Source organism: Harpia harpyja, chromosome 10, assembly GCF_026419915.1.
Source record: "Harpia harpyja isolate bHarHar1 chromosome 10, bHarHar1 primary haplotype, whole genome shotgun sequence".
In the NCBI taxonomy this organism is placed as follows: Eukaryota; Metazoa; Chordata; class Aves; order Accipitriformes; family Accipitridae; genus Harpia; species Harpia harpyja.
Window position 1 is genome coordinate 4034859 of NC_068949.1, and position 22806 is coordinate 4057664.

A 22806-nucleotide genomic window follows, 5' to 3' on the forward strand; every position below is an offset into this window, starting at 1 on the left:
CCAAAACATTATTATGAACAGGATTATCAGCAGCAGCTTGAAAAAAGTCTATCACTCCTCTAAAAGGAACCCCTATTAATGAGCTCCAAAAGTAAGAAAGCAGCATTTTCACACTGGCGACTGACATTAAAAAGAAATAAGAGTTTAATTCTCATGTTACAGTCTTGAACTCAACAAGCTCAGCGAGTGACACAAGCTAAAATGCAAGAAGAGGTGAGAGAGTATTTATTCTTTCCAGATGTTGGTGTGCAACTCTTGGACTGGTAGTTCAGTTCACATCAGAGCAAAATTATCTAGAATATTGTTTCAAAATTCCACTATACAGTAAATACAAGCTGTAGCCACATCTAAAAATTCATAATTTATTTAAGAGCATATTAATAAAAATACTTGCCAGTCACCACAGAAAAATATACCCACAGAAAATTAAATACTATATGCTATGACATGCATGGCAGGTGACTGCATGCAAGCACAGTTTACGACCCACATCCTTTCAAAGAACTTGAAGTAAATAACAGGAGACATTTAACAGCAGCAGAATGTGACTTGAATAACAGGCAATAAAGTCACATATGACATGGCATACCACAAATTAAAAATAATACACAGCTTCAAAGGACTAAAAATACCTGTAAAATTAACAAACTCCTATTTATTTTACAATTGTTCACCAACTTCTTAAAATTAACTTGTGCAGTTTGGCAAATCCTTGGAGGAAGATTGGCTGTGAACACTCAATTTGTCATTGCATAATTATAGGTGATAACATGGACTTAACGTTCTTTTAAAATGTATGATGCGTATATAATCTACTTTACGTATTATTTGGTTTTGTAGTTATCCCTGGTCTTGGGTGAGAATCAACAAATAAATTGAAAATGTGAAATATTTTATATTATCTATGTATAAAAATCAATATAAAACTATGTATTCTATTCTTGTTGCATGTTATTGGCCTGGAATGGATAGGCTAACATTTTAAGAGTACTCCAAAATTAATGATTTTTTTAAAAGCCTCAGCTGATCAGTGTGACAGATAACGATGATATGTGCTGGTCATAACACTTTTAATCACAAAGGACCTTAAGGTATCTCAGATACCATATGCATATATCAAACTCTAAAACGCAGCCATCTCTGAATCCAGAGGAAGCCCATAGCTAGTAATCACTACCCTGAACAACAGTGGAGACTCAGAAACTGCCCCAGCTGCCCACGGAGGAAGACAAAATAAAATAAAAAAAAAAAACACAAATAAATTCTGATAAAGTTACAACTTCAGTAAGAGCAGGGTGATATAAAGACCTGATTTAAATGGCTAACACATGGTCCTTCAGGCACAAGTTGTCACATGGCATAAGAACATACACCACACTGCTCAATTGTGAAAAGGCAACTGAAGCCCACTTTGCCCCTTGATAAAACCAAGCCTGGTTGGTAGCTCATTCAATAACATGGCCTGACAATAACTTTATGGTACAGACCATTGTTCTTTGCTTGTCTGCTCCCACTTTTTGGGAAGGCTTTCATCAGCCCCTCCTTATCTGATTCCAGGCAACCCTTGGGAACCACTTGTTTACAAAATTCACAGAGCACTGATGGAAGGACATAATTCTCGAATGACCAGGCACTGAAATCATTACTCTTCTGTCCCCTTCTTCCTCTGAAACCTTCTCCTGAATCAGTTTTCAAGGCTGATCTCTGCAGGAACACATTTTGGATGTCTGTCATCCAGCTTATTACTATTTGAGCCTGGCCTTCATATTCACCCAAAGGGCCCTGATTATCCATGGGGAGAGTAAAAATCAACAAAGCAACAAAGAGCCTGAAAGAAAGTGGCTAATACACCTTTCTCAGCAGATCATAAAACCTAGTCCTATTCTGGGAGACTGGTTCAAAATGGGGAGATAGGTCATGAGGAAATGGAATATGGCAAAACTTACCAAATATGAGAAGCTCTATCATGAGGGGATGACTTCTACAGTAGTTACAGTAGGTTAAAGAATCCATCTTCCTCGTACTAAAGTCTCAAAACATACCTCCACACAGGACTATTATACCTTCCCAAATTAAGTCCTTACTACCATACAAAAGAGGGAAGATTCTGTTTTTAAATTTTTAACTAAAAGGCCTTAATCCCAGATTCAGGTAAACAGTTCTTTTTAAGAAGAGCATTAAAGCATGCATTAACTTAAACTTGTGCTTAACAGCCACTGAAATTAACAAGGGGCATCCTGTCTTCATTGGAAAAAGAAAAAAAAAAACCCCACCAACAAAACTTCCACTGATATAAGTGTTCTTCTGCAATGGGGCCCAGCTTGCACACTTTACCTCCTCATAAGCAGTATCTGAGAACATACAATCAGACAACTCAAAGTTCAGACATTTCCACATGAAAACATATTTCTCATGGATATCCTAGCTTCATTTTGATACTAGTGTTACATGGTTAAACTAATTCCTTGTGGTGCCTAAATTATTTGTCATATACTCACTCTCTTTCTGGACATCAGCGAGTGCTGCATGAAGTTCCTCTTTAAGCACAATTGCTTCCTTGGCAACTTTTTCCCCCTTGTCCAACAGATTCCAAGTGGCTTTTTCCACAGAAGCTAGCAAGACACAAGCTCTTTTGGAACGGCCCTTTTTCTTACTAGAAGGATTCTGTGGACAGTTCACTAGTGTTGTAACCTACATTGAGAAGAAACAAAAAAGACAACAGTGGTGTAAGTTCTATAAGAAGTGAATCTATATTATTCCCAAATCTTAAAAAAAATCAAATTAATATAGTTGAGAATAAGCTATGAGATTCCCTCTGCTTTAGAGAGAGACAGGCAAGCTCAGCATACATACTGGGAATGGACAAAACTATTGAATTAAATCTGACAGATAATTTTACTTAATATGCCTTATCTTTGTATTCTTCCTTGTGTGTGATCATACCGAAGTTAACAGAAATCTCACTGTCATATTAACCCTGATGCAAACTCCTGACAGTGCTTACTTTAAATTTTCCTCATGATAAAAAAAAAAAAAAAAAAAAAATTACTAATGCTAAGGAGGCTTCAGCCAAGGCAGGAAATATAATCAGTGCTGAATCTTCCCATACTTCCGGCTTAAATCTCCCAGTTATCTCAGAAGCAAATATTCAGAATAAACATAGACACATTTCAAAATGCATTCTCTTCTTACAAAGGAGGATCGCAGTGGCCAGAACTCAGCACCTCAGAATTCTCAGGGGGGCTCTCAACATTAAAATTGTACATCATTTTACTCAGAATGTAGGTTTACAGCAGCTTTGTCCAAATTCTGTTTTTTAACAATGCACTTCAACATCCATAAAGAACGTATTTTTATATAGCATCCCACTCCACATTCCTCATCATCTGAGCACAGCCTCCACACTGTTTGTTTCTAACAGACTTTTCTCTAAGGCATCACTTGAGCTGTCACACTAAGGAGAGACTCCTAAAAGATTTTAAAAGAAAAGTTATATAGCTATTTTAAACAAACTTTCTGAACTATTCTGTTCTCTGTGCCAGAACATGGGTAGTATATTAAGTACAGATCTAGTCTTGGAGCTCAATGAATACATTTTATATGTATACAATTGCTTCATTTTATTAAATGGCATTCCAATCATCAAGAATATTGTATAAACAAAGCAAAAGCTGCATATAAATTTCTCAGTCCAGCAGGCAAACTTAGCTAATGGCTGCAGTACAGCTTGTGGTTTGAGCTGGTCCATGGAAAAGGGCTCCATTCACAGGTATAGAATGAGAAGTGCGCTAGCTGTACCATAGCTCACCTTTAGATCTTGGTTCATGAATTCAAGCACTTTAGTGCTTTTCATGAACGAGTACTTTTAAAAGTAACTGACAAACATCCTCTGGGAAGCATTTCTATAAACACATCTTTGAAAGGCAAAAGCCCTGACCCCTATATCATTTATGTGGAATTTGGGGGGAAAAAGGACCATCCACTTGACATCGACTGCTTTGGCATGTCACAAGGGAGACAGCGACATAAATAACCCTGGCTCAGATTGTTAAAGAGGGCTTGGGTATTTTTCTGACTGTGGCTCAAAGAAAGTAAATCAAATTATTTATTGCACGTAAATCAGCCAGCTGGTAGAGAATGCAATGGGAATAAGAATCTTAATATCTTTTCTTTTTACAAACCCTCTAACATTAGTTCTAGAGTGTTTAATGCAGTTTCAATGATCATATTTTTAAGAGTGAGTTAAAGAGATTATAGGCTGATACTTCCAACAAGAAAGGCATAAAACACTGTAAAAAATTAGAAGCTGCCCCAAAAACCTATCAAGTAAAAGACATTTTTAAAGTGTCTTAACTATTTAATCACCATTCCCAGAAAACAATATATTTTATTTCTCAGATTTTTACTGTAGTCTCCTTTTTATGTAAAATACCATTCTATGTACTGTTCATTCCTATGCTTTGGAGGAGGAGGAAAGGAAACAAAACAAGTGGAAAAACATGAAAAATAATCATTCCTGCAGGTGAAAACTCTTGACTGTAAGACCCCCTTCAACTTCAGCATCACTGCCAGGAAATATCAGAGGCAGCTTCTGATCTCAAATACAAGTCAAAATTTGACAGGTAGTTCTTGGCTCATGGAGGTGAAGAAATACAGAAAAACTACTCTGAATTCTCTAACACAGAACCGCAGAGAGGAACGCAAAAACTTTATGCAGATCCTATGCAGAAAGAATTGAACTACACAGTAGCTAATATAGTGTGCCCTTCTGATCTGTGGTCAACACAGCTTGTACTGTAGTGGCAGAATACAGAGTCAAAACGGTATCATTGTAAGAAAAATTAAAAACATATCCCTGTTAATCCTGTTCATGCCCAACTGCATTTCCCAGTTATTAACACCTTCTTATTGCTATATACAGCAGGTCTTCCAGCATTCAATGGAAATTATTGTCAAGAGGTTATTTTGTACCTCTGCTAGAAGCAACAGAGTTGTGCTAGAGGCACAAGGGGTTTTTTTAAGTGAGATTTTCAAGCCCATATGCCATCACAGTTGCAAAGCTGAATCATGATGTTGTTGCCTGTTATTGCCATTATTCATTAGGCTGGAGGGGTGGGATGTTTTTCATCATGGTTATCCCAAATACTGAATTCCTAAGGAACCGTGCAGCAGTTCTTCACTACTGTATTCAGTTCTTGCCAGCCCTGACAGACGGTCTTCTAATATTGCAGTAGTTAAAGGAAACAGTGTCTTGGTACCTTGAGTATCAAAAGATTTGGTTCACCTTTGATATTAATATAAAAGTATTTTAAAGCATCAATCATAAAACATTCTTTTTTGTTTAAAATTTAGTTCAGTGTAACCGCAATGCCTAGACATTTGAAAAAACAAGACATGAACTCAGTGATCTAATGACAACAGCAGAACCCCCTCCTCACTGTTTCAAATTCAAAGTATTGCCCATACAAATAAATACTGGTTAATCACTTTCAGTGTGCATAAAGTAAAACTCACCTTACATAGAACTAAAACCAATAGCGTATATTTTCTGTGTGAGCAAACTTTTGTCAGTGTGGATGACAGATGAGAATAAATGCCTTTCAACTTGCCTATTTTTCATGAGTGATGTAAAGGACCCTAAAACACATGGATGTTTCTACATACTCTGTAAAACTTATCTCTCTCTTGCAGCCATAAACTTTCCTTAGCTCATATGTATGTATAACATATAAAGAGATGGAAGCAAGAGGTTTGGCAAGAAAAGCTCTTACAAACATTTGCTTATGTATACATACACACACAACACATATATTAAGTGTGTGTGTATACATAAATACATAGAGCACGCTTTAGATACAATATCCAAACAAGTGGCAAATTTACAGCTTATAAGACTTGCAATGACTGCAAAGGCAGTTATGAAGTGTTTCTTGCATGAATTAATGAAGCTATATGAATCTCATCAAGTCATATCTTTCAAAACTTTTACTTGTACATAAATTCAAAAGGAAAAAAGAAGCAAATTTATAGCTAGCCATAACTATAATCATTCCATAGTATAGCAAAGAGATTAAACAGACTTCAGTGTCTGAGGATGAAATAAAACAAGAGGATATTTTCCATTACATTAATTGTTACATTTTGTGACTAAATCTAGCACAAGCATGACAAATATTAGACATCAACTATGTGAATGAAAATGCTTTATGATCTACTGATTACTTCCCACTAATTGCTCCATGACAGAGTGCATCTCTGATAAAAGCCCAGAATTAAGGAAAGTTTGTCTGAGCATGCACTCAATTTACATCAAGGCAGCTGTCAGCTGAATGATGTCAATTTTGACAGCTATCATTTTTAATGTGCCAGATGCATTGATAGAGAACTTAAAAGCCTTCCTTTCAAAACTAATGTCCTCAAAGGACCTGGAATAAAATAAAATAAAGGCTTCACACAGAGGGAACCCCTTCTGTTGAGGGGACAACTGGACAGGATTAAAGAAACTTTTTTGCAATATATAGAAAACAGAGTGCAGCTAGTAGTACATCCCCATGAGAGTACAGTTTATAAGGCTGGACACAGAATTACACTAATGCAGTTATGCCACTTCCAACATAGGAGCTTCTATCTCTGCAGAGCCCTGCACAGCACTGTTTGAACTAATCACCCTGGGTCAGGCCACTGTTTGGGATGCAAAGAAGGAAATGCAGTGAGACTGCTACCCCTGCAATCCCCCAAACATTGTAATTTAGGGGCATTGTTTTACTCCAAGGATGGAGAAGTTGCCAAGTCAGAGAGGGTTTTATACAAAACAATGTGTCATACTGTTTTCAGAGTTTCAAAGTGATCACCACTGCCGACTGCAGGGAAGAGAGAGAATCCAGCAAAGTAATTTGCAAAATTATTTCCACATAGGCTGGTTTTGCCTTCATTTTCTCCTGTATTGATGCTGTTAACCTAAGGATTGCTCTAACACTGAGCATAACTGGCTAGGACAGACTTCAGAGAAGCTCAAGCACTTCCACTGCCTCTTTCCTACCAGAGCAACACAAGACTATTAAATAAATAAATCAGAATGTAAATCTCAAAATAAGGCTAAATTGTGTTCAAAGCAGCAGCTGTTAAGTGAATCAAGCCAGAGCATAATACTATTCATTTTTATCTGTGACTGGTCTGATTCTCTTTCTAATCATAGATCAGTTTTCATTTATTGCTTTTCCAGCATCTCAATCATCCTTCACTGAGTATTAGTTTTAAACCCCACTTTTGCATTTTCAACATATTTTGTCTCCTTCCCACTCAAAATGCAAGTTTCCCTTCCACAGTTCTGTTATGAAACAAAGAATTAAGGTTGAGAGGGGGGGAAAGACAGCCAATATCATATTCTTTTTGAACCAAAGCATTTCCATTTTTAAGACTCGAGCTTTTTAAAGATGCATGAGAAGAGCTTTAAAAAATAAAAATAAAAAAAATTGATGGTTTCTTTGTTTTGTTCTGCAACTGTATTTCTTTGTTTTGGCAGGTTTCTTTGATCCTGCAAAAATTTACATTTCTTCATCTCCTCTAAAAATACCCACAGTGTTGCAGCTGCCTGAGCACAGTCTGACCTACTGGTATACAAGAGAAGGTTTTAAAATGCAGTCTATCAAGACATTTATTCCCACTACTCTGAAACTAATTTTATAATCCATCCACACATGATGCTCCAGCTTGACGACTTCCCACAAACCACTGAACTGTTAACTGAGGTTTTATACACCGTCAATCACACCCAGCCAACAATAAATAAATAAAGGCAGACAAAATGAGTGAGAAGCAGCTCAGTTAATAACAGCTGGAAATGAAGTAATGATAAAAAAAAAGGTTACTTTCTGCAGAAAAGAATCTTCCAGAAGGGACAAATGAGTAAGGGAGGAAAAGAAGATCAAGTCAAAAATAAGACAAGAAATTCTGAAGATTATAATGAAAAATAAATAAAAAACTGGATGAGTTAGGGAGCAGCAAAAGTTTCAAATGGGGAAAACACAACTTTATTTGTTAAAAAGAAACTTATTTCAATGAACTAACTGATTTTTAAAAGCAACTTTTCCTAGAACTGTTATAAAACATGCTCAGCACCTCTTTGCTCTTCCTAGCCTTTAGAGCACATACAGCACTTCTGGAATAAATAAAGGACTTTTCCAACATGAAAGTCCAAACAAACATAAGAACCATCACACCAAACACACTCATCATTTTATTGTCCTCATCTTTCATCTTTGTATTCTTCTTCCCTCCAGTCATTATGTGCTGCCTCTTTAATTATAAACTGACTGTTACCCTGTATCTGGTCACCACCCTTTGGCAAGCCCAGGGAAACAACATGCAAAGGACTGGCTGGCAGGACAAAGAAGGAAAGAAGTCATCAGAGCAGTGTGTGTGAAAAGAAGTGCATTCCTGGAATAACAAAATTTACCATGAACTTAAGCGGCTGGATGCAGTCAAATGAAGCCCATGAGTTGTACAAGAAAAAATATTTTTTCCTTTAATATCTGTCCAAGTACAATAATAATTGTTTCAGTCTTAATTAAAACGATTTTATTTATCTCTTTTTTAAAAACAGAAAAGTTGCAAATTGAAAAAATTGAAATAATAGAAAACCTGGTAGATATATCCTTACTTTTTTTTTTAATAAGCTGTACACCCCCAATTCTTACTTGTATATAAATAGCATAACACCCAGAGTACAGTATTCAATCTGGCTTTGCTCTATTTACCAACGGTCATCCTCCCAGTTATCAGTTTTGTTTGCTGATTGTTAACATAACCTAGTTAACACAAAGTTATTGTCTTGTAAGAGGCATTACTCAAAGAGCTTGGAAAGATCTTAATCAACCAGCCACTGAAACTACTTCATAGCTATTATACCTGACCACCTTCACAACCTGAAAAACAACAAAGTATTCTTTGTACATTAGCAAGTGAATGAAAATTCTGAATTAAGTCACACCTTTCTGTACCTACACAAACTGCAGCCAGAGCAGTGACTGCCATGTAAACATACCCCCATGCACCAGGAAAGGAATACTAAATAGGCAGTGTACAGCTGTGACAAGTAGTTTGATCTACATCATCTTGGCAAGGCTAAAAGACAGTGATAAGCTGGCATCCTTGCGCTATGTGTAATTGAGTAATTAAATGCAGGTACCCCAACATCTTTGTTCCAAGTACAATGAAGAGAAAATTCAAAACAGCTTGAGTTTCAAAATAGATGATGTCCTTTCTGTTCTTTACCCTGTAACATATTGCTACAGAGGTCTTCTAACACTTTCTTAGTTATACACATTATTTGCAAAATGAGGTCAGGTCTTCAAGTAGGTCCTTTCCATTGCATTACACAAAGACATTTCTAATCCATTCCAAATATAGAGATAATGAGAGAATCTTTAACACACTAAGCACTGCATATTTAACCAGTGAATACTTGAAATAGAACTGCAATATGCAGTAAAATTGCTCCTCCTAAAAAGAAAGTTTTATCAACAAACCTGAAAGCATTTTTGTAAATCCCTCAGTCCAAGTCTTCTTTAGTTGGAAGGAAAAGTACTAACATAGGTTTATACAATATGCAACAATTGCACTGTTCTTCAGGCATCTCTTCTAAAATGCAAGAGAATGCAATTCTTTTCAAAATTCAGATAAAGAAGCTCACCTACAGATTTCAAGGCTATTCTTTTCCACTCCATCCAGCACTTACAATATGAAACTTTTCATGTGTTGGAAATCCATTTGCAGTGTATTCTACATTTAAACATCCACTAGATAATACTGTACAAGAGACTAGCTAGAACACGCAACATTTGCTATGACATACTGTATGGCATTTGCAAAAATGGAAGCGACTAAACGAATGACCATATCTGGAAGAAGACAGATCCCCTTGGACAGTTTCTGAGCCAGAGTAAACTACAATGCAGAAGAGTTGTGGGTATGCCTTTCATAGCAGCATCCTTAGCCAAAGTTCTTCAGCCTTATTCCCTTCCCTCTATGGTTATCCAATTTATTTTCTGCAATACTAAAATACCTGAATTATCAATGGTTCCAATAATTTCTCAACTGTAAACGTCTGGATCTGCAGATCCCGAGGATCAATTTTCAGTTTAATGCTTGGCACTTTTGTTGACATTTCACCTAGGTAAAAAAAAACAAAAAAAATTGCAATAAGCAATTATTAGCCATGACCACAAGTCTCATTGCCCTCTGTCAGAGCCCAGAGACTGCCTATGGGAGTACAAACTTGGTTCCATAACAGGCTTAGGATTTCAAGAGATCAAATGAACTTTTCTGATTCCTCATTTCAAAATTGTGAAAAAAAAAAAAAAAAAAAAAAAAAAAATGCAGGTACTTGCATAAACTGTAAAATAACAGATTTAAAGTACATATAATTCCTTGTCTTCTCTTCCAGATTTCTAAATTGACCATATACTAAAAAATACACAAGGATAATTGCATTAGAAGACCTTTGAATGCAAGTTCTCTACTAGTCAATAAAAAGGAGCTTTAAAGCAAAAATTACGTATTACATTACTGAACTTATCACAAAACAAACCCACTAATGCTATGTGCACAGTACTTGTATCTTATTCTATGTGCCAAATTATAGTGGTCATAATAAACACTTTAAGAACAAAAATACGTACAGCAGCCCTTAAAAGTCCTGGCAATTAATAGCAGGAGAAAGTGAAACATTTAGTTATTTTACACCCTGTAATAACAAATATTTCCTAAGTGTCAAGACAGATTATGTCAAGAAAGTCTATTACTGAAGTCAATAAGATGGAAGTAAAGCTAAGCTAGGTCTTTAAAGTGAATAAATCATTCATTATGAGCTTGATCCAAAGTCCACTGATGTTAATTTAAGGGTTTTCACTGAGTTCACTGGGCCATGGCTCAGGCCTTTAGCCGCAGTGAAATGTGTGTGTGCCAACAAAGAATTATAACTGTGCTTTAGTAGGAATGCAACTGATTATTGTCCCAAAATAGAAGACATTTTAAATTTTCCAGTAACTTAACTTCCCATAAAACATAGCTCAGCAAAGCCTTTTTAGCCAATAAAGACTTCAAACACACAAATAATGGATATCTGTCCTTTTTAAGCTGGACTTATTACAACCATTGCTGCTGTACAATAAAGTAATAAGGTACTGCAATTGTGCAGTTACATTCCTTTACATTCCTTTAAGACATAAGGCTAAAGAGATAGATTGTCACCTTCTGGTGAACCTAGCATTGATTTAATACAACACAGTAGCATTAGGGTTTCTATAGCAAGTTGCGTAGAAATGGATCCGAATTGTTTATCACAGAATAGTTAGCCACATTTCACTTGCAAGCAACGATAGTATGAATGATAATTAAAGAATTAAGGTTAAAGGTAATTTAGGGTTTTGCCATTCTTTGTAAAGCTTATGCAAGTGCCAAGTTTATTCTTTTATTACAAGCTATACTAGTCACAGCCCGAAGTTCCCACAGCTGCACAGTCAGGTGATAGCATATGTAAAGAACTGATTTTTTAATTACAAGCCAAAAGATAAAGAGAACAAAAACTTGAGATCAGACTAACCAGAATTACTTTCCCTTCCATGGAAATTAATAATAGAAAGAGAACTCTAGAAATGTCAATGCAAATTATTTGGCCATATTTTACACATTCAACTTTTACATACTTGTAACAAACCCCAGGGAAATAAAATTTGAGACTCCCAAAATCGCCAGTATCAGCAGTTCTCTTTCTGTCCAATGAATCAGTAGGTAAGATACTCTCACAGTTTTGAAATACTCTAGTTCAACTTGTCCCTCTGTTTGAAGGAAACTGAGCCCCCTCATCATTCACTGTTTCATAACCAAGTGGAGGCTCCTTGTCAGGAAAAGGACTGCAGCCCTTCTGCTTGCTCAAACTGTTATTTGTCCTCCTCCATGTGATGAAGTTGTAGCTGTCCAAGTGTGCAGACCACACCTCTTACAAAGCCTCACTGCAGCTGTTACAAAGTGCTTTGAGATGGATGACTCGGTATCTTCTGCTGGTTCTGCTGTACTTAATGTAAACTACTTATTTACTCACTGAGCTCAGAACAGAACAGGCTGAAAACACAGCATAGCTGTAGAGGCTGGTGGTTAGGGCATGCTCCCAAAAGGCAAAATACTTTGTTTCCAAACTTCGCTTAACTGATGGTTTCAGAATTTCAGACCAAGAAGAACCACAAGAGACAGAAGACATCAAAAGTCAACGAACTCAAAATATCTACAAGCACATTCAACATAATAAATGTCCTACTGAATCAGATCAACAGTCCATCTAGCCCAGTATGTTTGTTATGGTCAGGCTATCGATTCTCGATAATACACTGGATATGCAACAAAGCAAGAAATAAGGCAGGCTCTTTCCATCTGCTGTTTAGTGGAGGAATCACTAAGAGACAAATTCACAATCACCCAGAGGTCTTCATAAAACTACAACTTAGGTCATCATGAAAGCGCAACACCTCATGGTTTCCTTATGTTGTGCACATAACATCCTTGGTGAGCTGAGCTCTGCAACAAGAGCTTATTCTTACAGCTCAGGCCAGAGACATGCCCACTCTGTACTCACACAAGCAGGCTGGGTTTTTTTATTTTTATCTATAGCGATTCTTACTGTTAATACCCATCGGTTCTTTATGTATAAAAACTAAAACCAGTTTCTCAACCATGTAATTCTTTGGAAATACGCTAAATATCTAATGATGTAAGTAAAGCCTCTAAACCTCGAGAGTGAGAGGTCTAGTACAAAATGCAATCTCAAAGGGCCAACACCTATTAACTGCATCATTTTATTGAACAATGAATATTCAGAAAGGTTCTGTGTCTACAAAGTAGATAAAAATTCAAGCTTTCTTATAGCTACAGCTATATAGCTATTTCCAGCAACATTTGCTATACTAGCAAGGGAGCTATCAGTAACCTGGAAGCCAGGTTCCCACTGACATTCAGACCTCCACACAATCTGTTGAATTAAAAGACAGCCAATATTAACGGGAGATCCTTTTTAACCTGTGAAAGTAAACTTTCCTACAGTACTAATAACTTGCTCTGAAAGCCACAAATGTCTGTCATTCACAACCCTGCTCTCCTGTTAGCTTCAATTCCAAACTGCATTGCTATTTAATAGCTTCTTAAACTGCCCCTCTTATAATAAAACAGTAGCGCATGCCCTTTTTGGTTGACTCTACAGCATTGGCAAATAGCGTGTCATGTCTCTGCCTACCCATCACCATGTTGGTGCAGCCTATGAACATACAGCACAGAAGAATCCATGCTGCTGAAAAGCTGCTTCTGCTCCGTCCACCCCTGAATCAAAAAGCCTTTTAATTCAACAAGATACTCTCCTCCAGCTTCACTGGGTTTGCATCAAACCACATCATTTCACACTCTTGAAAAGGTAGACTTTTTTTTTTTTTTTTTACCACCTGCAATTCACTGGTTCTCTAAATCTTTGGCCAACACTTCAATTAATCTTTTATTCACATTAAAAAAAAAAAATCTTTATGATATTGCTGGTTCGCAACCCTTATCTTTGACATTTTCACAAGCCTCCCAGTATATGGGCACTTCTTGAAATCCATCACAACAGTTGCAAATAGATGGTATTGATTGTGCCGTGAATTTTTTCCGGTCAAGACATACATCAGTTGCAAGAGGACAGGTAAGAACTGGATGGAGATAGCACTTCATGCTTCTACTGAGATTTAACCTGAAAATCACCTAGAGATACACTCACGCTTTAACTTCACAGTGGCTTCCCCTCAATTCCTTGATAGAAGCATGATAGCAACTGCTTTACTGAAAAGTCAAAAATAAAACCGTTGATGCTTGCAGCAAGAGCTGCTCTCTGTTTTCACAGCACAATTTCCTATATTACAGGTCATCTACAATGATCAGATCTTTTCTAAAATTTGGCAGATAAAAATGTAGTTGTAATTATAGTCAATTCCTCTTACTAGAGATCACTGTGCTCCAGAATCCTACCACTGAGCAGTCTCAAACTTGGGAAGTGGTACAAATCCAACCACATTTTGCAGATCAGAAAAATGTGAATCCATGTGCTGTAATTTTCCCTTTTCTGGGTTTTTCAGTTGTTTGGGGGGTTTTTGTTTGTTTTTTGTTTTTTAACCTTAGCATATTGTACAATATAAGCATTTTTATTCTTTGCTTCAGCCCTGGCTCAGCTGGCTTTTGAACTCAACAATAACTTTTAAGCCTTGGGTCAGGCCCATAACTTATCATTAATTGAAAGCCAATTGCCAAAATTATTGTTTCTGAACATTTCTATTATATTCTAAGGTATAAATAACGTACTTAAGTGCTCACTTGCTGATTCCAGTCTTTTTTTTAAGTAAAATTCTAATGCTTCCTGAAACTTCCTTAAAGCAGCCAAAATATGAAAACAAGCTTGCAAGCCAATGCAGTGAAACCTACAACATCTTAAATTATTTTGATACCCCAACCACAGATTTTTAACTTACCAGGCTCTCCTTACTGTTATTTACCATATTAGCTAATCAGTATTTAAATAGATGGGTTTTGTTTGTTTCTTTTTAAATCAAAACAAGGGTAATAGGTGATAGAAAGAAAAATATGCAGCCAGTAAAGATCATTCTGGGATTTTTTCTGATATTTCCACTTAGAAAGTGAACTTCTGTCCTTCAAGATCAGCTTCATTAAGACAACAAATTTTGGTGCTTGCCTCAGGAAAAAATGAGAATCACAGTCCATCTTCTTTTTTTTTTTAAATGCATATGTCTACTCAGGTATAATATGCCTTCTAATTACAGTAGGGATCTCAACTGCAAGATATTTTGGTAGAAGGCTGCTATAACCTCACACTTGGTTATATTAACCTTTACAGTAGGCAATTTCAGCACTATAGACCAGGAGCTCTTACAACACTTAGGATGTTAAGCATGTGTCACGAGATAGTTGTGTCTCAGAACAGCCAGAAAAGCAACCACCTGCGCACTCCCACCAAGTGCTACAAACTGTAAGATAATGAGAATTTTGTCTTTTCAGCACGTGTCCAAACTGAAACTGCTGAGTCTTTTAGAGTAAGAAAAAAAGACACACGAAAAACAGTCAAAGTCTGTATCCATCTGCAATACAATGTGAACATAGTACCTGCAGCTTTTAAACAATCTGTAAGTACACTGTATACAGACATAGATAAACTACTTGGTGCCAGAAAGCAGAGCCAAAGATATTCTCCATAAATTAGAAAACATTAACTTTAGAATCCATTTCCTGCTAGATCATTAGAAAGCCAATAGCACATCACTCACCTATCCTAGAATATATGTGGTCCATATTCAGCACTAAAGCAACTGTCTATGTAATTTCCTTGTGTTAGGAACTTCAGTGTAACTGCTATGGCTCACTATTAGGCTTCTGAGGCATCTGTAAGCGACTGCCTGACAAGCTCTCCAGTGTATTTCAGGATGACTGACAGGACACAGTGGCTGCTGGAGGGGTGGCAGGGGGATGGGCATCCTTAAAGCTATATACTAGAACACAAATATGTCAAAAAAATGTAAAGTTAAAAAGCTTTTGAACAATTAGATGACATGAAACATGTCATTACTGATACTTGTGGTGCTTAGTCTCATAATTTTCAGCACAGCTACTGTTTTCCCATACATTCTGATTGTATGCCAACTTCTGTCTCGAGGCAATGACTCAGTCTCAGACTTTTGAGCTGGACAGCAAAGGGATTCATAAGGCTCTCACCCAGTAACTTGGCACCAAATTTGTTTTCTTTGGGTTTTTTTTTCTATTGTGTATTACTCTACACTGACATGCAATATATTACACTATCAATTTCAAAATACACTGGCCTATTGCCTTCTAAAAAACAGGGAAGGTAAGAAAAAAAATAATAAAACAAAGTAGTCTGGATTAGTATTTTTAAGCAGGATACACATGGACAGGACACCTGAGAACTTCCAAGACATGAAGCATTGCTGAGAACATGGAATAGAATGTTTTATTATTTGTTCTTAATTTCAGTATTTATTATACAGCATCATCAATCGGTGCCAACACCACTCTGGGAATAAAATTTGTTAGTCCTTTTGCTACAGAGTCAGTACAGCAAGTGCAAATCAGGCTTTATAGAAGTCACAAAAACAGTCCCTGCATTTTTTCTTTAATCCTCTAGTTGACACATGAATTAAGATATTCAGAATGCTAAAATGTACTCGTTCTCTTTGCAACACAACAGCATGGACAACTTTTGCTTGAAGACCTGCTGTAGTTTGTAGGACAGACCATGCACTGGAATGGAGCAATACCTCTGACACCTGGGAAGGATCTGTCCCACTTAACACCAGGGAAAACCTACAATGCACCTGCCAAATTATTTAAATTTCCATAAAAAGCTGTCAGGTTACAGTCTAACCACCTCAGATTTTACCACTTCTTCTCACTAGTAACAGGAAACATGTCTGTTAATGCAAAGAAACCACATAGGAAAGAAGAGATGGAGAATTGAAGAAGGTGGCAAGATTCAAATCCGTTAATAACATTTATTCACTGAAGGCTACTTTATTTAAACAGGCTTTGCATTTAGGTGTAGATTTGCAGTGAAGTAACTGGAAGATGATTTTTAATGCTGACAGAAAAAAAAATCAGCACTTTTTTTTTTTTTTTTTTTGCAGTCCCTATCACTTCCCTCTGTGTCTGCTTTCTCCCTAGAGCAATTTTTTAATCCACTGGCCGACTTCAACCACATTTGAAAAGCAGCTGCAATTTCCAAGGACACAAGATTTCCACCAAGTTCTTCAACATAGTTCTCAGCATAAATAGTGTCATACATCATCCCTTATAATGAATCCACCAAGGAAACGAACACAGCGTAAGCCTAGTTCTTACTGGATACTGGAAAATCCACACGGCAAGGAACAGGTTATGACTGACCTAACAGCATGAAAAGCTTTAATTAAGGTTTATGGAAAAAAAAAATGTTTGAGATGGGGAAAGCATTACACCTTAACAAACTTGTCTCATGCACTCTTTCTGATGTCTACTGAGATACCAAATGAAGATTTTTCCCAGGGTTATAACATTCAGAACATGCTCTCTTTTCCTCGTTTAATAGTCATGCCTACTTCTTCTCCAGTGCATTCCATCAAGGCACTTTTTCAAGCAGAGGTGATCTTCCAATATCACATAAGGAAGTAGAAGGGAATAGAATAGAGGAAAAACTATTTACTCAAGATCACACAGAATGCCAGTGGCAGAATCAGGGATGGAATGCTGGGATACAACCATCTAGTCACTACAGCACCTTACTCACACCTTCTTTAACTGAGGCCAACAGGCCAAGAAGAGTAAAATGTTTCCAAATATAATTTACACTATAAATCTAAAGAATATAATCTCATCTTCCATACTCATGTCAAAGTTACCCACATACTAGTACTTCTTATTCTTACTAAGGTCAGCTAATACATTCTTCTCTCTTAAACATACTATCAAAATTACTGCCTTGGTTGAATGCATGCACTTCCAGCCAGTTGTGACACACTGACAAATTCTAGGAGACGTTCCAGCAGAGGCGTGAATCCTACAGCCTGACCAGCTACAGAACTTTTGGCTTTGCTCTAACATGCCAGACTCTGCTTTTCAACCAACAGCTATCTAAAAATGTGTGTTACGGTCCTGAGCCTATAACCACAGCAAGGAAAATATTCTCCACTGAAGTGTAACCATGGAAACTTGTGAACCTGACAATGCTCTCACTATATTAGCAGTAAACTAAATAATTCCACTGATATCAATGAAATTCTAGTGGATATACACCATTACGCAGGACTACAGAATCTAAACAATCCTGCTTGATTTAGAAATGCTTTACCAATCTTATCTTCATAACACTTCTTCTAGGTATAGTTTTGCAGGTTCTGGAGTTTGTGGTCTCAAAAATGCAGTTGTAGTATTTAAGATACTGAAAAAGCATTTACTTCAAAAAAGACAAATAAAGAAGGTGGTGTGACATCAGATGGCAGCATTTCATTCAAAAAGAAAAGTTTTTCATTAACACTCTTTGGACCCATTTTAAATTCTTAAAGTAAAAAAAAAATCCTTTCACATGAGTCTCTGTGCTATTTTCACTGCATGCACTTTGAGCATGGAACAAGGATGCCTCTCTATTTAAGTGGCATACAGTGCTTACATGGATGGCTATCCTGTGCTGGTAATGATAGGTTAAGAAGGTCTGGCTCCAAGCCCTCCCTTTTGTTATCACTTTTAAAGTGTTCCTATCTCTATTCAGAACCAGAGACTCTGTTTAAATAAAGTTCAAGTTGACCTTCCACTAAAAATAGGATATTGTTTAACTCATTAAAAAAAAAATAGACAGCAAAAAAATTCCATGATGTGCTACTAAAAGGTTTTTTAATTTTATTTTTGTTAAATGCCATCCCCTCATTTCCCCTTTTTGTAATTTGCTGATGGTTATCTATTGCAACATTATACTATACTGTTTTGCTTAACAAATGTCTATCTCTTAGTTGCAGTGAGGTAAAAAAACATGTTTTTCCCTTCTCTTTGTAGAGCTGCTACTCCTGCCAACTGATTTTGTTGTTTCATACCCATACATTACCCCTGGATGCTTCACCATCACATACCATTTTATGTAACTATTTTCAAAGTGATATAAAGGTTTGCATTATTTGTTTTGTCTAGCAACCCAAATAGTATAATTGTTCTTCCCTGTTGTCTACGGACACGCACAAAACCACCCCAAAATTAAGGGTAGCATATGTGATTGATACTTCTTACATATATATTAATTTTGAGATATGCATGAAAATAAAAGAGAAATGGTTCTCAGAAACTGCATCATTTTGGATGTTGGCAAGCAGCTAGTTAGCTAGCACCTACAAAAGCACAATCTAAAAAACAGGGGACAAAAAAGCCCCAGTATTTAAGCAAAACCATAACACCACAATGCCATGCCTGCATACATGGACAGACCTCTGACATGCAGATTAATTCTTCCAATGGGGCTCCTGGTGCTGCACAGCACCCTATTTCCTTGATCAACTCAGACAACCAGTTTCAAATCAAAACATGGCTCAGAAGAAAAACCCTACTTAGTTGATACATCATTTCTGGTCAAAGAGCTTCAGAAATAAAGACTAAAGACATTCCTGCCCATTTTGACCTCTGCTCTCATTCCAACTCAAAAGGATTTGGCTAAAGAGTAACCATTAAAAAAAAAAAACAAAACCAAACCACAAAACAAAGAACAAAAACACAACCAAACTTTGTTCCAAGGTGGATTAGTTTCCTAACATCGACCAACTGACTAGGAATAGGAGAGAACAGCAACAATTCATTATGCATTTTTTCCAAATGCCTGTCACCAGGCCTAATTCTTTGCTGTTGGATGTCTTTTGGGCTTCACTAGATCTGAATATAGCTCTTGTCTTTAATAAAAGGAATCCAAATGGATTTTACATAACAGAAAATTGTCTTAGTGTACATAAAGTTCTTGAAACATGCTGAGTGTTATACTGAATGTAACAGCCCTCCATTACCCGTCACTTATAAACAAGTGCCTTTTATATTTTAAAATCAAAAATAATTGTATAAAATTGCCTTGTACAGTAATTCAGTATTTTCAACACTGAGGTGATAAACGTACATTTACATAAACCTCCCTTGCATTAGATGCAAAATCCAGCAGAGTACCAGGAGGCAAGTTCAACTTTTTAGAATAACAGCATCCATGAAACATTTTATCCTTCCTTTTCCAATATTCCAATATGTTTTTTCATATTTGGAAAACATCCAGACACATTGCACAACATTGGCTACTAGCTTCAAGTGACAAAAATCATGTTCAAAAGTTCTTTTTCTAGAAAGTTGGTTAAAAAAACCAGCTTTTTAACTCAAACTTTTGAGGCAACTATTTGATTAAACAACTATAGTTCCATTCACAACTTCATGTACTTTCACTAAGTGGAAAATTCCCTTCATTCCTCTTCAATCTTACCTTTTGATTCAAGAATCTAACAAGAGATCCTAGAAACAGCTCTTTGAAGAACTCCTCTTGATGCAGCTTGACTCCAGAGGCACTGACAGTGAGACAGCAAATGGTTGCCTGTCATTCCTAGACTATGAGAAACAAAATAGGAGGGGAAGAGAGTCAAAATAGGGGGGAGGGCAGTACCCATTTGGGACCTCCTCCTAAACTGTTAGTTCCTGATTTCACTGACAACTTGCTACTGAAAAGACCACTTAAAGAAACCCCAAGCTCATTCCTAGTCTTGCAAACATAGTTCAGCACTGAGCTTTTAGACCCTACATCAGACACCATTGAAATCAATGGCAAAGCCCCCTCAGAAATCAATGAGGTTTGGGTTGAACATGAGAGGGGAAAGGGGAAGAAGGAAAGCAAACGCCATTATTGTAAAACCCAGGTCAAATACAGTTGTAATGTACATATCATAAAAGTTCATACAAACCACGCAACACATGACAATCTTCATTTACCTTCACAAAATACTCAAAACATACTTAACAGATCGATAATCCCACATTTATAAGATTTTCCACCAAGGCAGCCATTTAAGAAATGGGCATGAGTGAAGTTTTGCAAATTTGCTATTATAGCAAATTTGAGTACCCTGAAGTGTAGTATGCAATAGCACTCGTGTAAAAAAACTCTGGAAACTCTGAAAAGGCAGAGGTTGCTCAATACTTACATCTATTCTGCTAGAGACTCTCTATTCTGCTGCTTAAGATCTTAACAGTCTTAAACCATTCAGTCTGAAAATTTGTATGAGGTCCATGTGTCAGGCTGAATTTTATTTTTGGAAAATTTCAACCACAGCAGTTTGGCTATTTTTAGTTGATTTAGAGGTAAAAAGGGCACAGACAGCCTGAAGGTTGAGGTAATCTGACACCAGCTAACAGCATTAGAGAGCCTCAACTAGAAGAAAAAAAAGAGACCTGAGGAATGAGTACATATTGTGACTACTCACAGGTGAGGAAAAAAACCCAAGACTTGGACAGACATAAGAGACAGTACTGAAACAGTTGGAGGGAATGGCAGGGAGAGGTAATCAATCACATTTGGGCCCTGTCATGCAATGGCCAACCGATTTCAGTAGCGTCTTCTGCCCTTAAGGAAAAGATTTGAAAGTCAGACAAAAGGTGCATACAGAACATCTTACAGAAGATTTTGTTCCCCTGCAAAAGCGTCAAATATTGTTCATAGAAATTAAGCAGACTTGCCTAGATGATATAATAATTTTATGGGGAAATGTACCTGGTATTGCCATGTTAAACTTAAAATTTTATTTATAATTCATTCCTCTCATAATTTTTTCAAGGTTCAACCTTGAAAGATAATCCTTTATTTGCTCACCTTCAACTCAGGAGTTTAGAAGGCATGAACAACAATAGTCAGAGAAGAAAGCTGCTGGACCAAGATTTAATTTTGTGAGCACTATATTAAAACTGTGATGCAATCCAAGTCTAAACCTTACTAACTGCAGTTAGTATTTCTCAGCATTTCTTAGCTTTCTTATTTAGTTCATGAATGTAATTTGAAAGTTAAGAACAAACAAAACCACAATTCACTTAACTGCAAGATTCAATATAGACAAGTGGAGTTATGTAGGTGAACTCTATTACACTTTTTCTAATCATTAGATCTTTGTAACTACATCAGTGCTTCATGTATGAAGCAAATTACTACACTGGTGAACAGAGACCCTCCTTATTTTAATAGGTACACTAAGGAGAGGTGTGGATAATGCTAGTTTTATTTAAAGTTCTTTGTCCCATCATCTGCATTATGACATGAGGAATGGGATTCAGTTGCTTAAGCTAAGCAGCTAGTGCCATTTTAGGTACTGTAGGGTATCCATCATACAGGCCTCTACGGTACCGCAGGTCTCCCACAGACTTCAACCACGTATGCCAGGGCTGGATATGGGGATGCTATATGAGCCCAAAGATGGCCCAAACGGCTCTAGACACCTATGCTCAGGCACTTGAATCATTCCCAAGTTGTCTTTATCTTAACAAATCTTCCTATTAATTTGTTGCTATAAAGATTTTCTACTGAACTTGGGTTTGACAGGTCACCTATGAAACAAAGTGGTAGGCACGTGTCATTACAAGTAAGCACTGCAAATTTTGAAGTTATGCAGTACCCACTGCAAATGCCACTGCAGCACCAATTCTTAAGTACCAGTAAAATATTCCACACACAATATCTAAAAATTTGTCAACGGTACGGATTGTTGTAAACTACTATATACTATACTTTTCCACCTTGGATGTCTTCCAGATTTCCTTAACAGCCTTCTTTTAACCTTGTCCAAGCCTCTTTAACATTTGCTCTCTATTAACTAGTTGTAATTCCTTATCTCATAACTTTACATCTTGCTAAATTTAATCCTCTGACTTCTACACGTTGCCCATCTTTCACTAACTTCACTGAGCAGTTTTAATCTGTTGTTGTACAATGTTTTGCTCATCAATCCAATCCGATGGCATCTACACAGAAAAATGAGTTCTCACCACAGAGGTATCAGTCATTTTGCTGTGAAAACTACATTACAGTAATCAAGAAATAAAATTTGTTGGATATTTTCCTCAACTCCCTTGTTCTATATCTATATTTATTAAAAAAAAAAAGGTGTATTTTTAGATAGACAAAGTTATTCCTTTGTTGAAAGATTTCCATCCTTTTCTGTTACGTTTAATACATTTACAAAA

The 22806-nt window shown here is 36.7% G+C and overlaps 1 protein-coding gene across 3 annotated transcripts in view; it reads right to left on the reverse strand.

The window, feature by feature from the left end:
- CTNNA3 (catenin alpha 3) overlaps positions 1-20194 on the reverse strand; it is a 568565-nt gene extending 548371 nt beyond the window's left edge. For 2 of the 3 annotated variants that reach the window (XM_052799303.1, XM_052799300.1), the window contains exons 1-3: positions 15351-15491; positions 10064-10170; positions 2499-2691 (exon numbers count right to left, since the gene is read on the reverse strand). In XM_052799303.1, coding sequence (XP_052655263.1) covers positions 2499-2691; positions 10064-10170; positions 15351-15375 — 325 coding nt within the window. In that variant the 5' untranslated portion in view covers positions 15376-15491. Of the gene's footprint in view, positions 1-2498; positions 2692-10063; positions 10171-15350; positions 15492-20068 lie in introns of those variants that run through there. The other variant, XM_052799302.1, reaches the window with a different exon arrangement.
- Positions 20195-22806: the final 2612 nt, after the last annotated feature.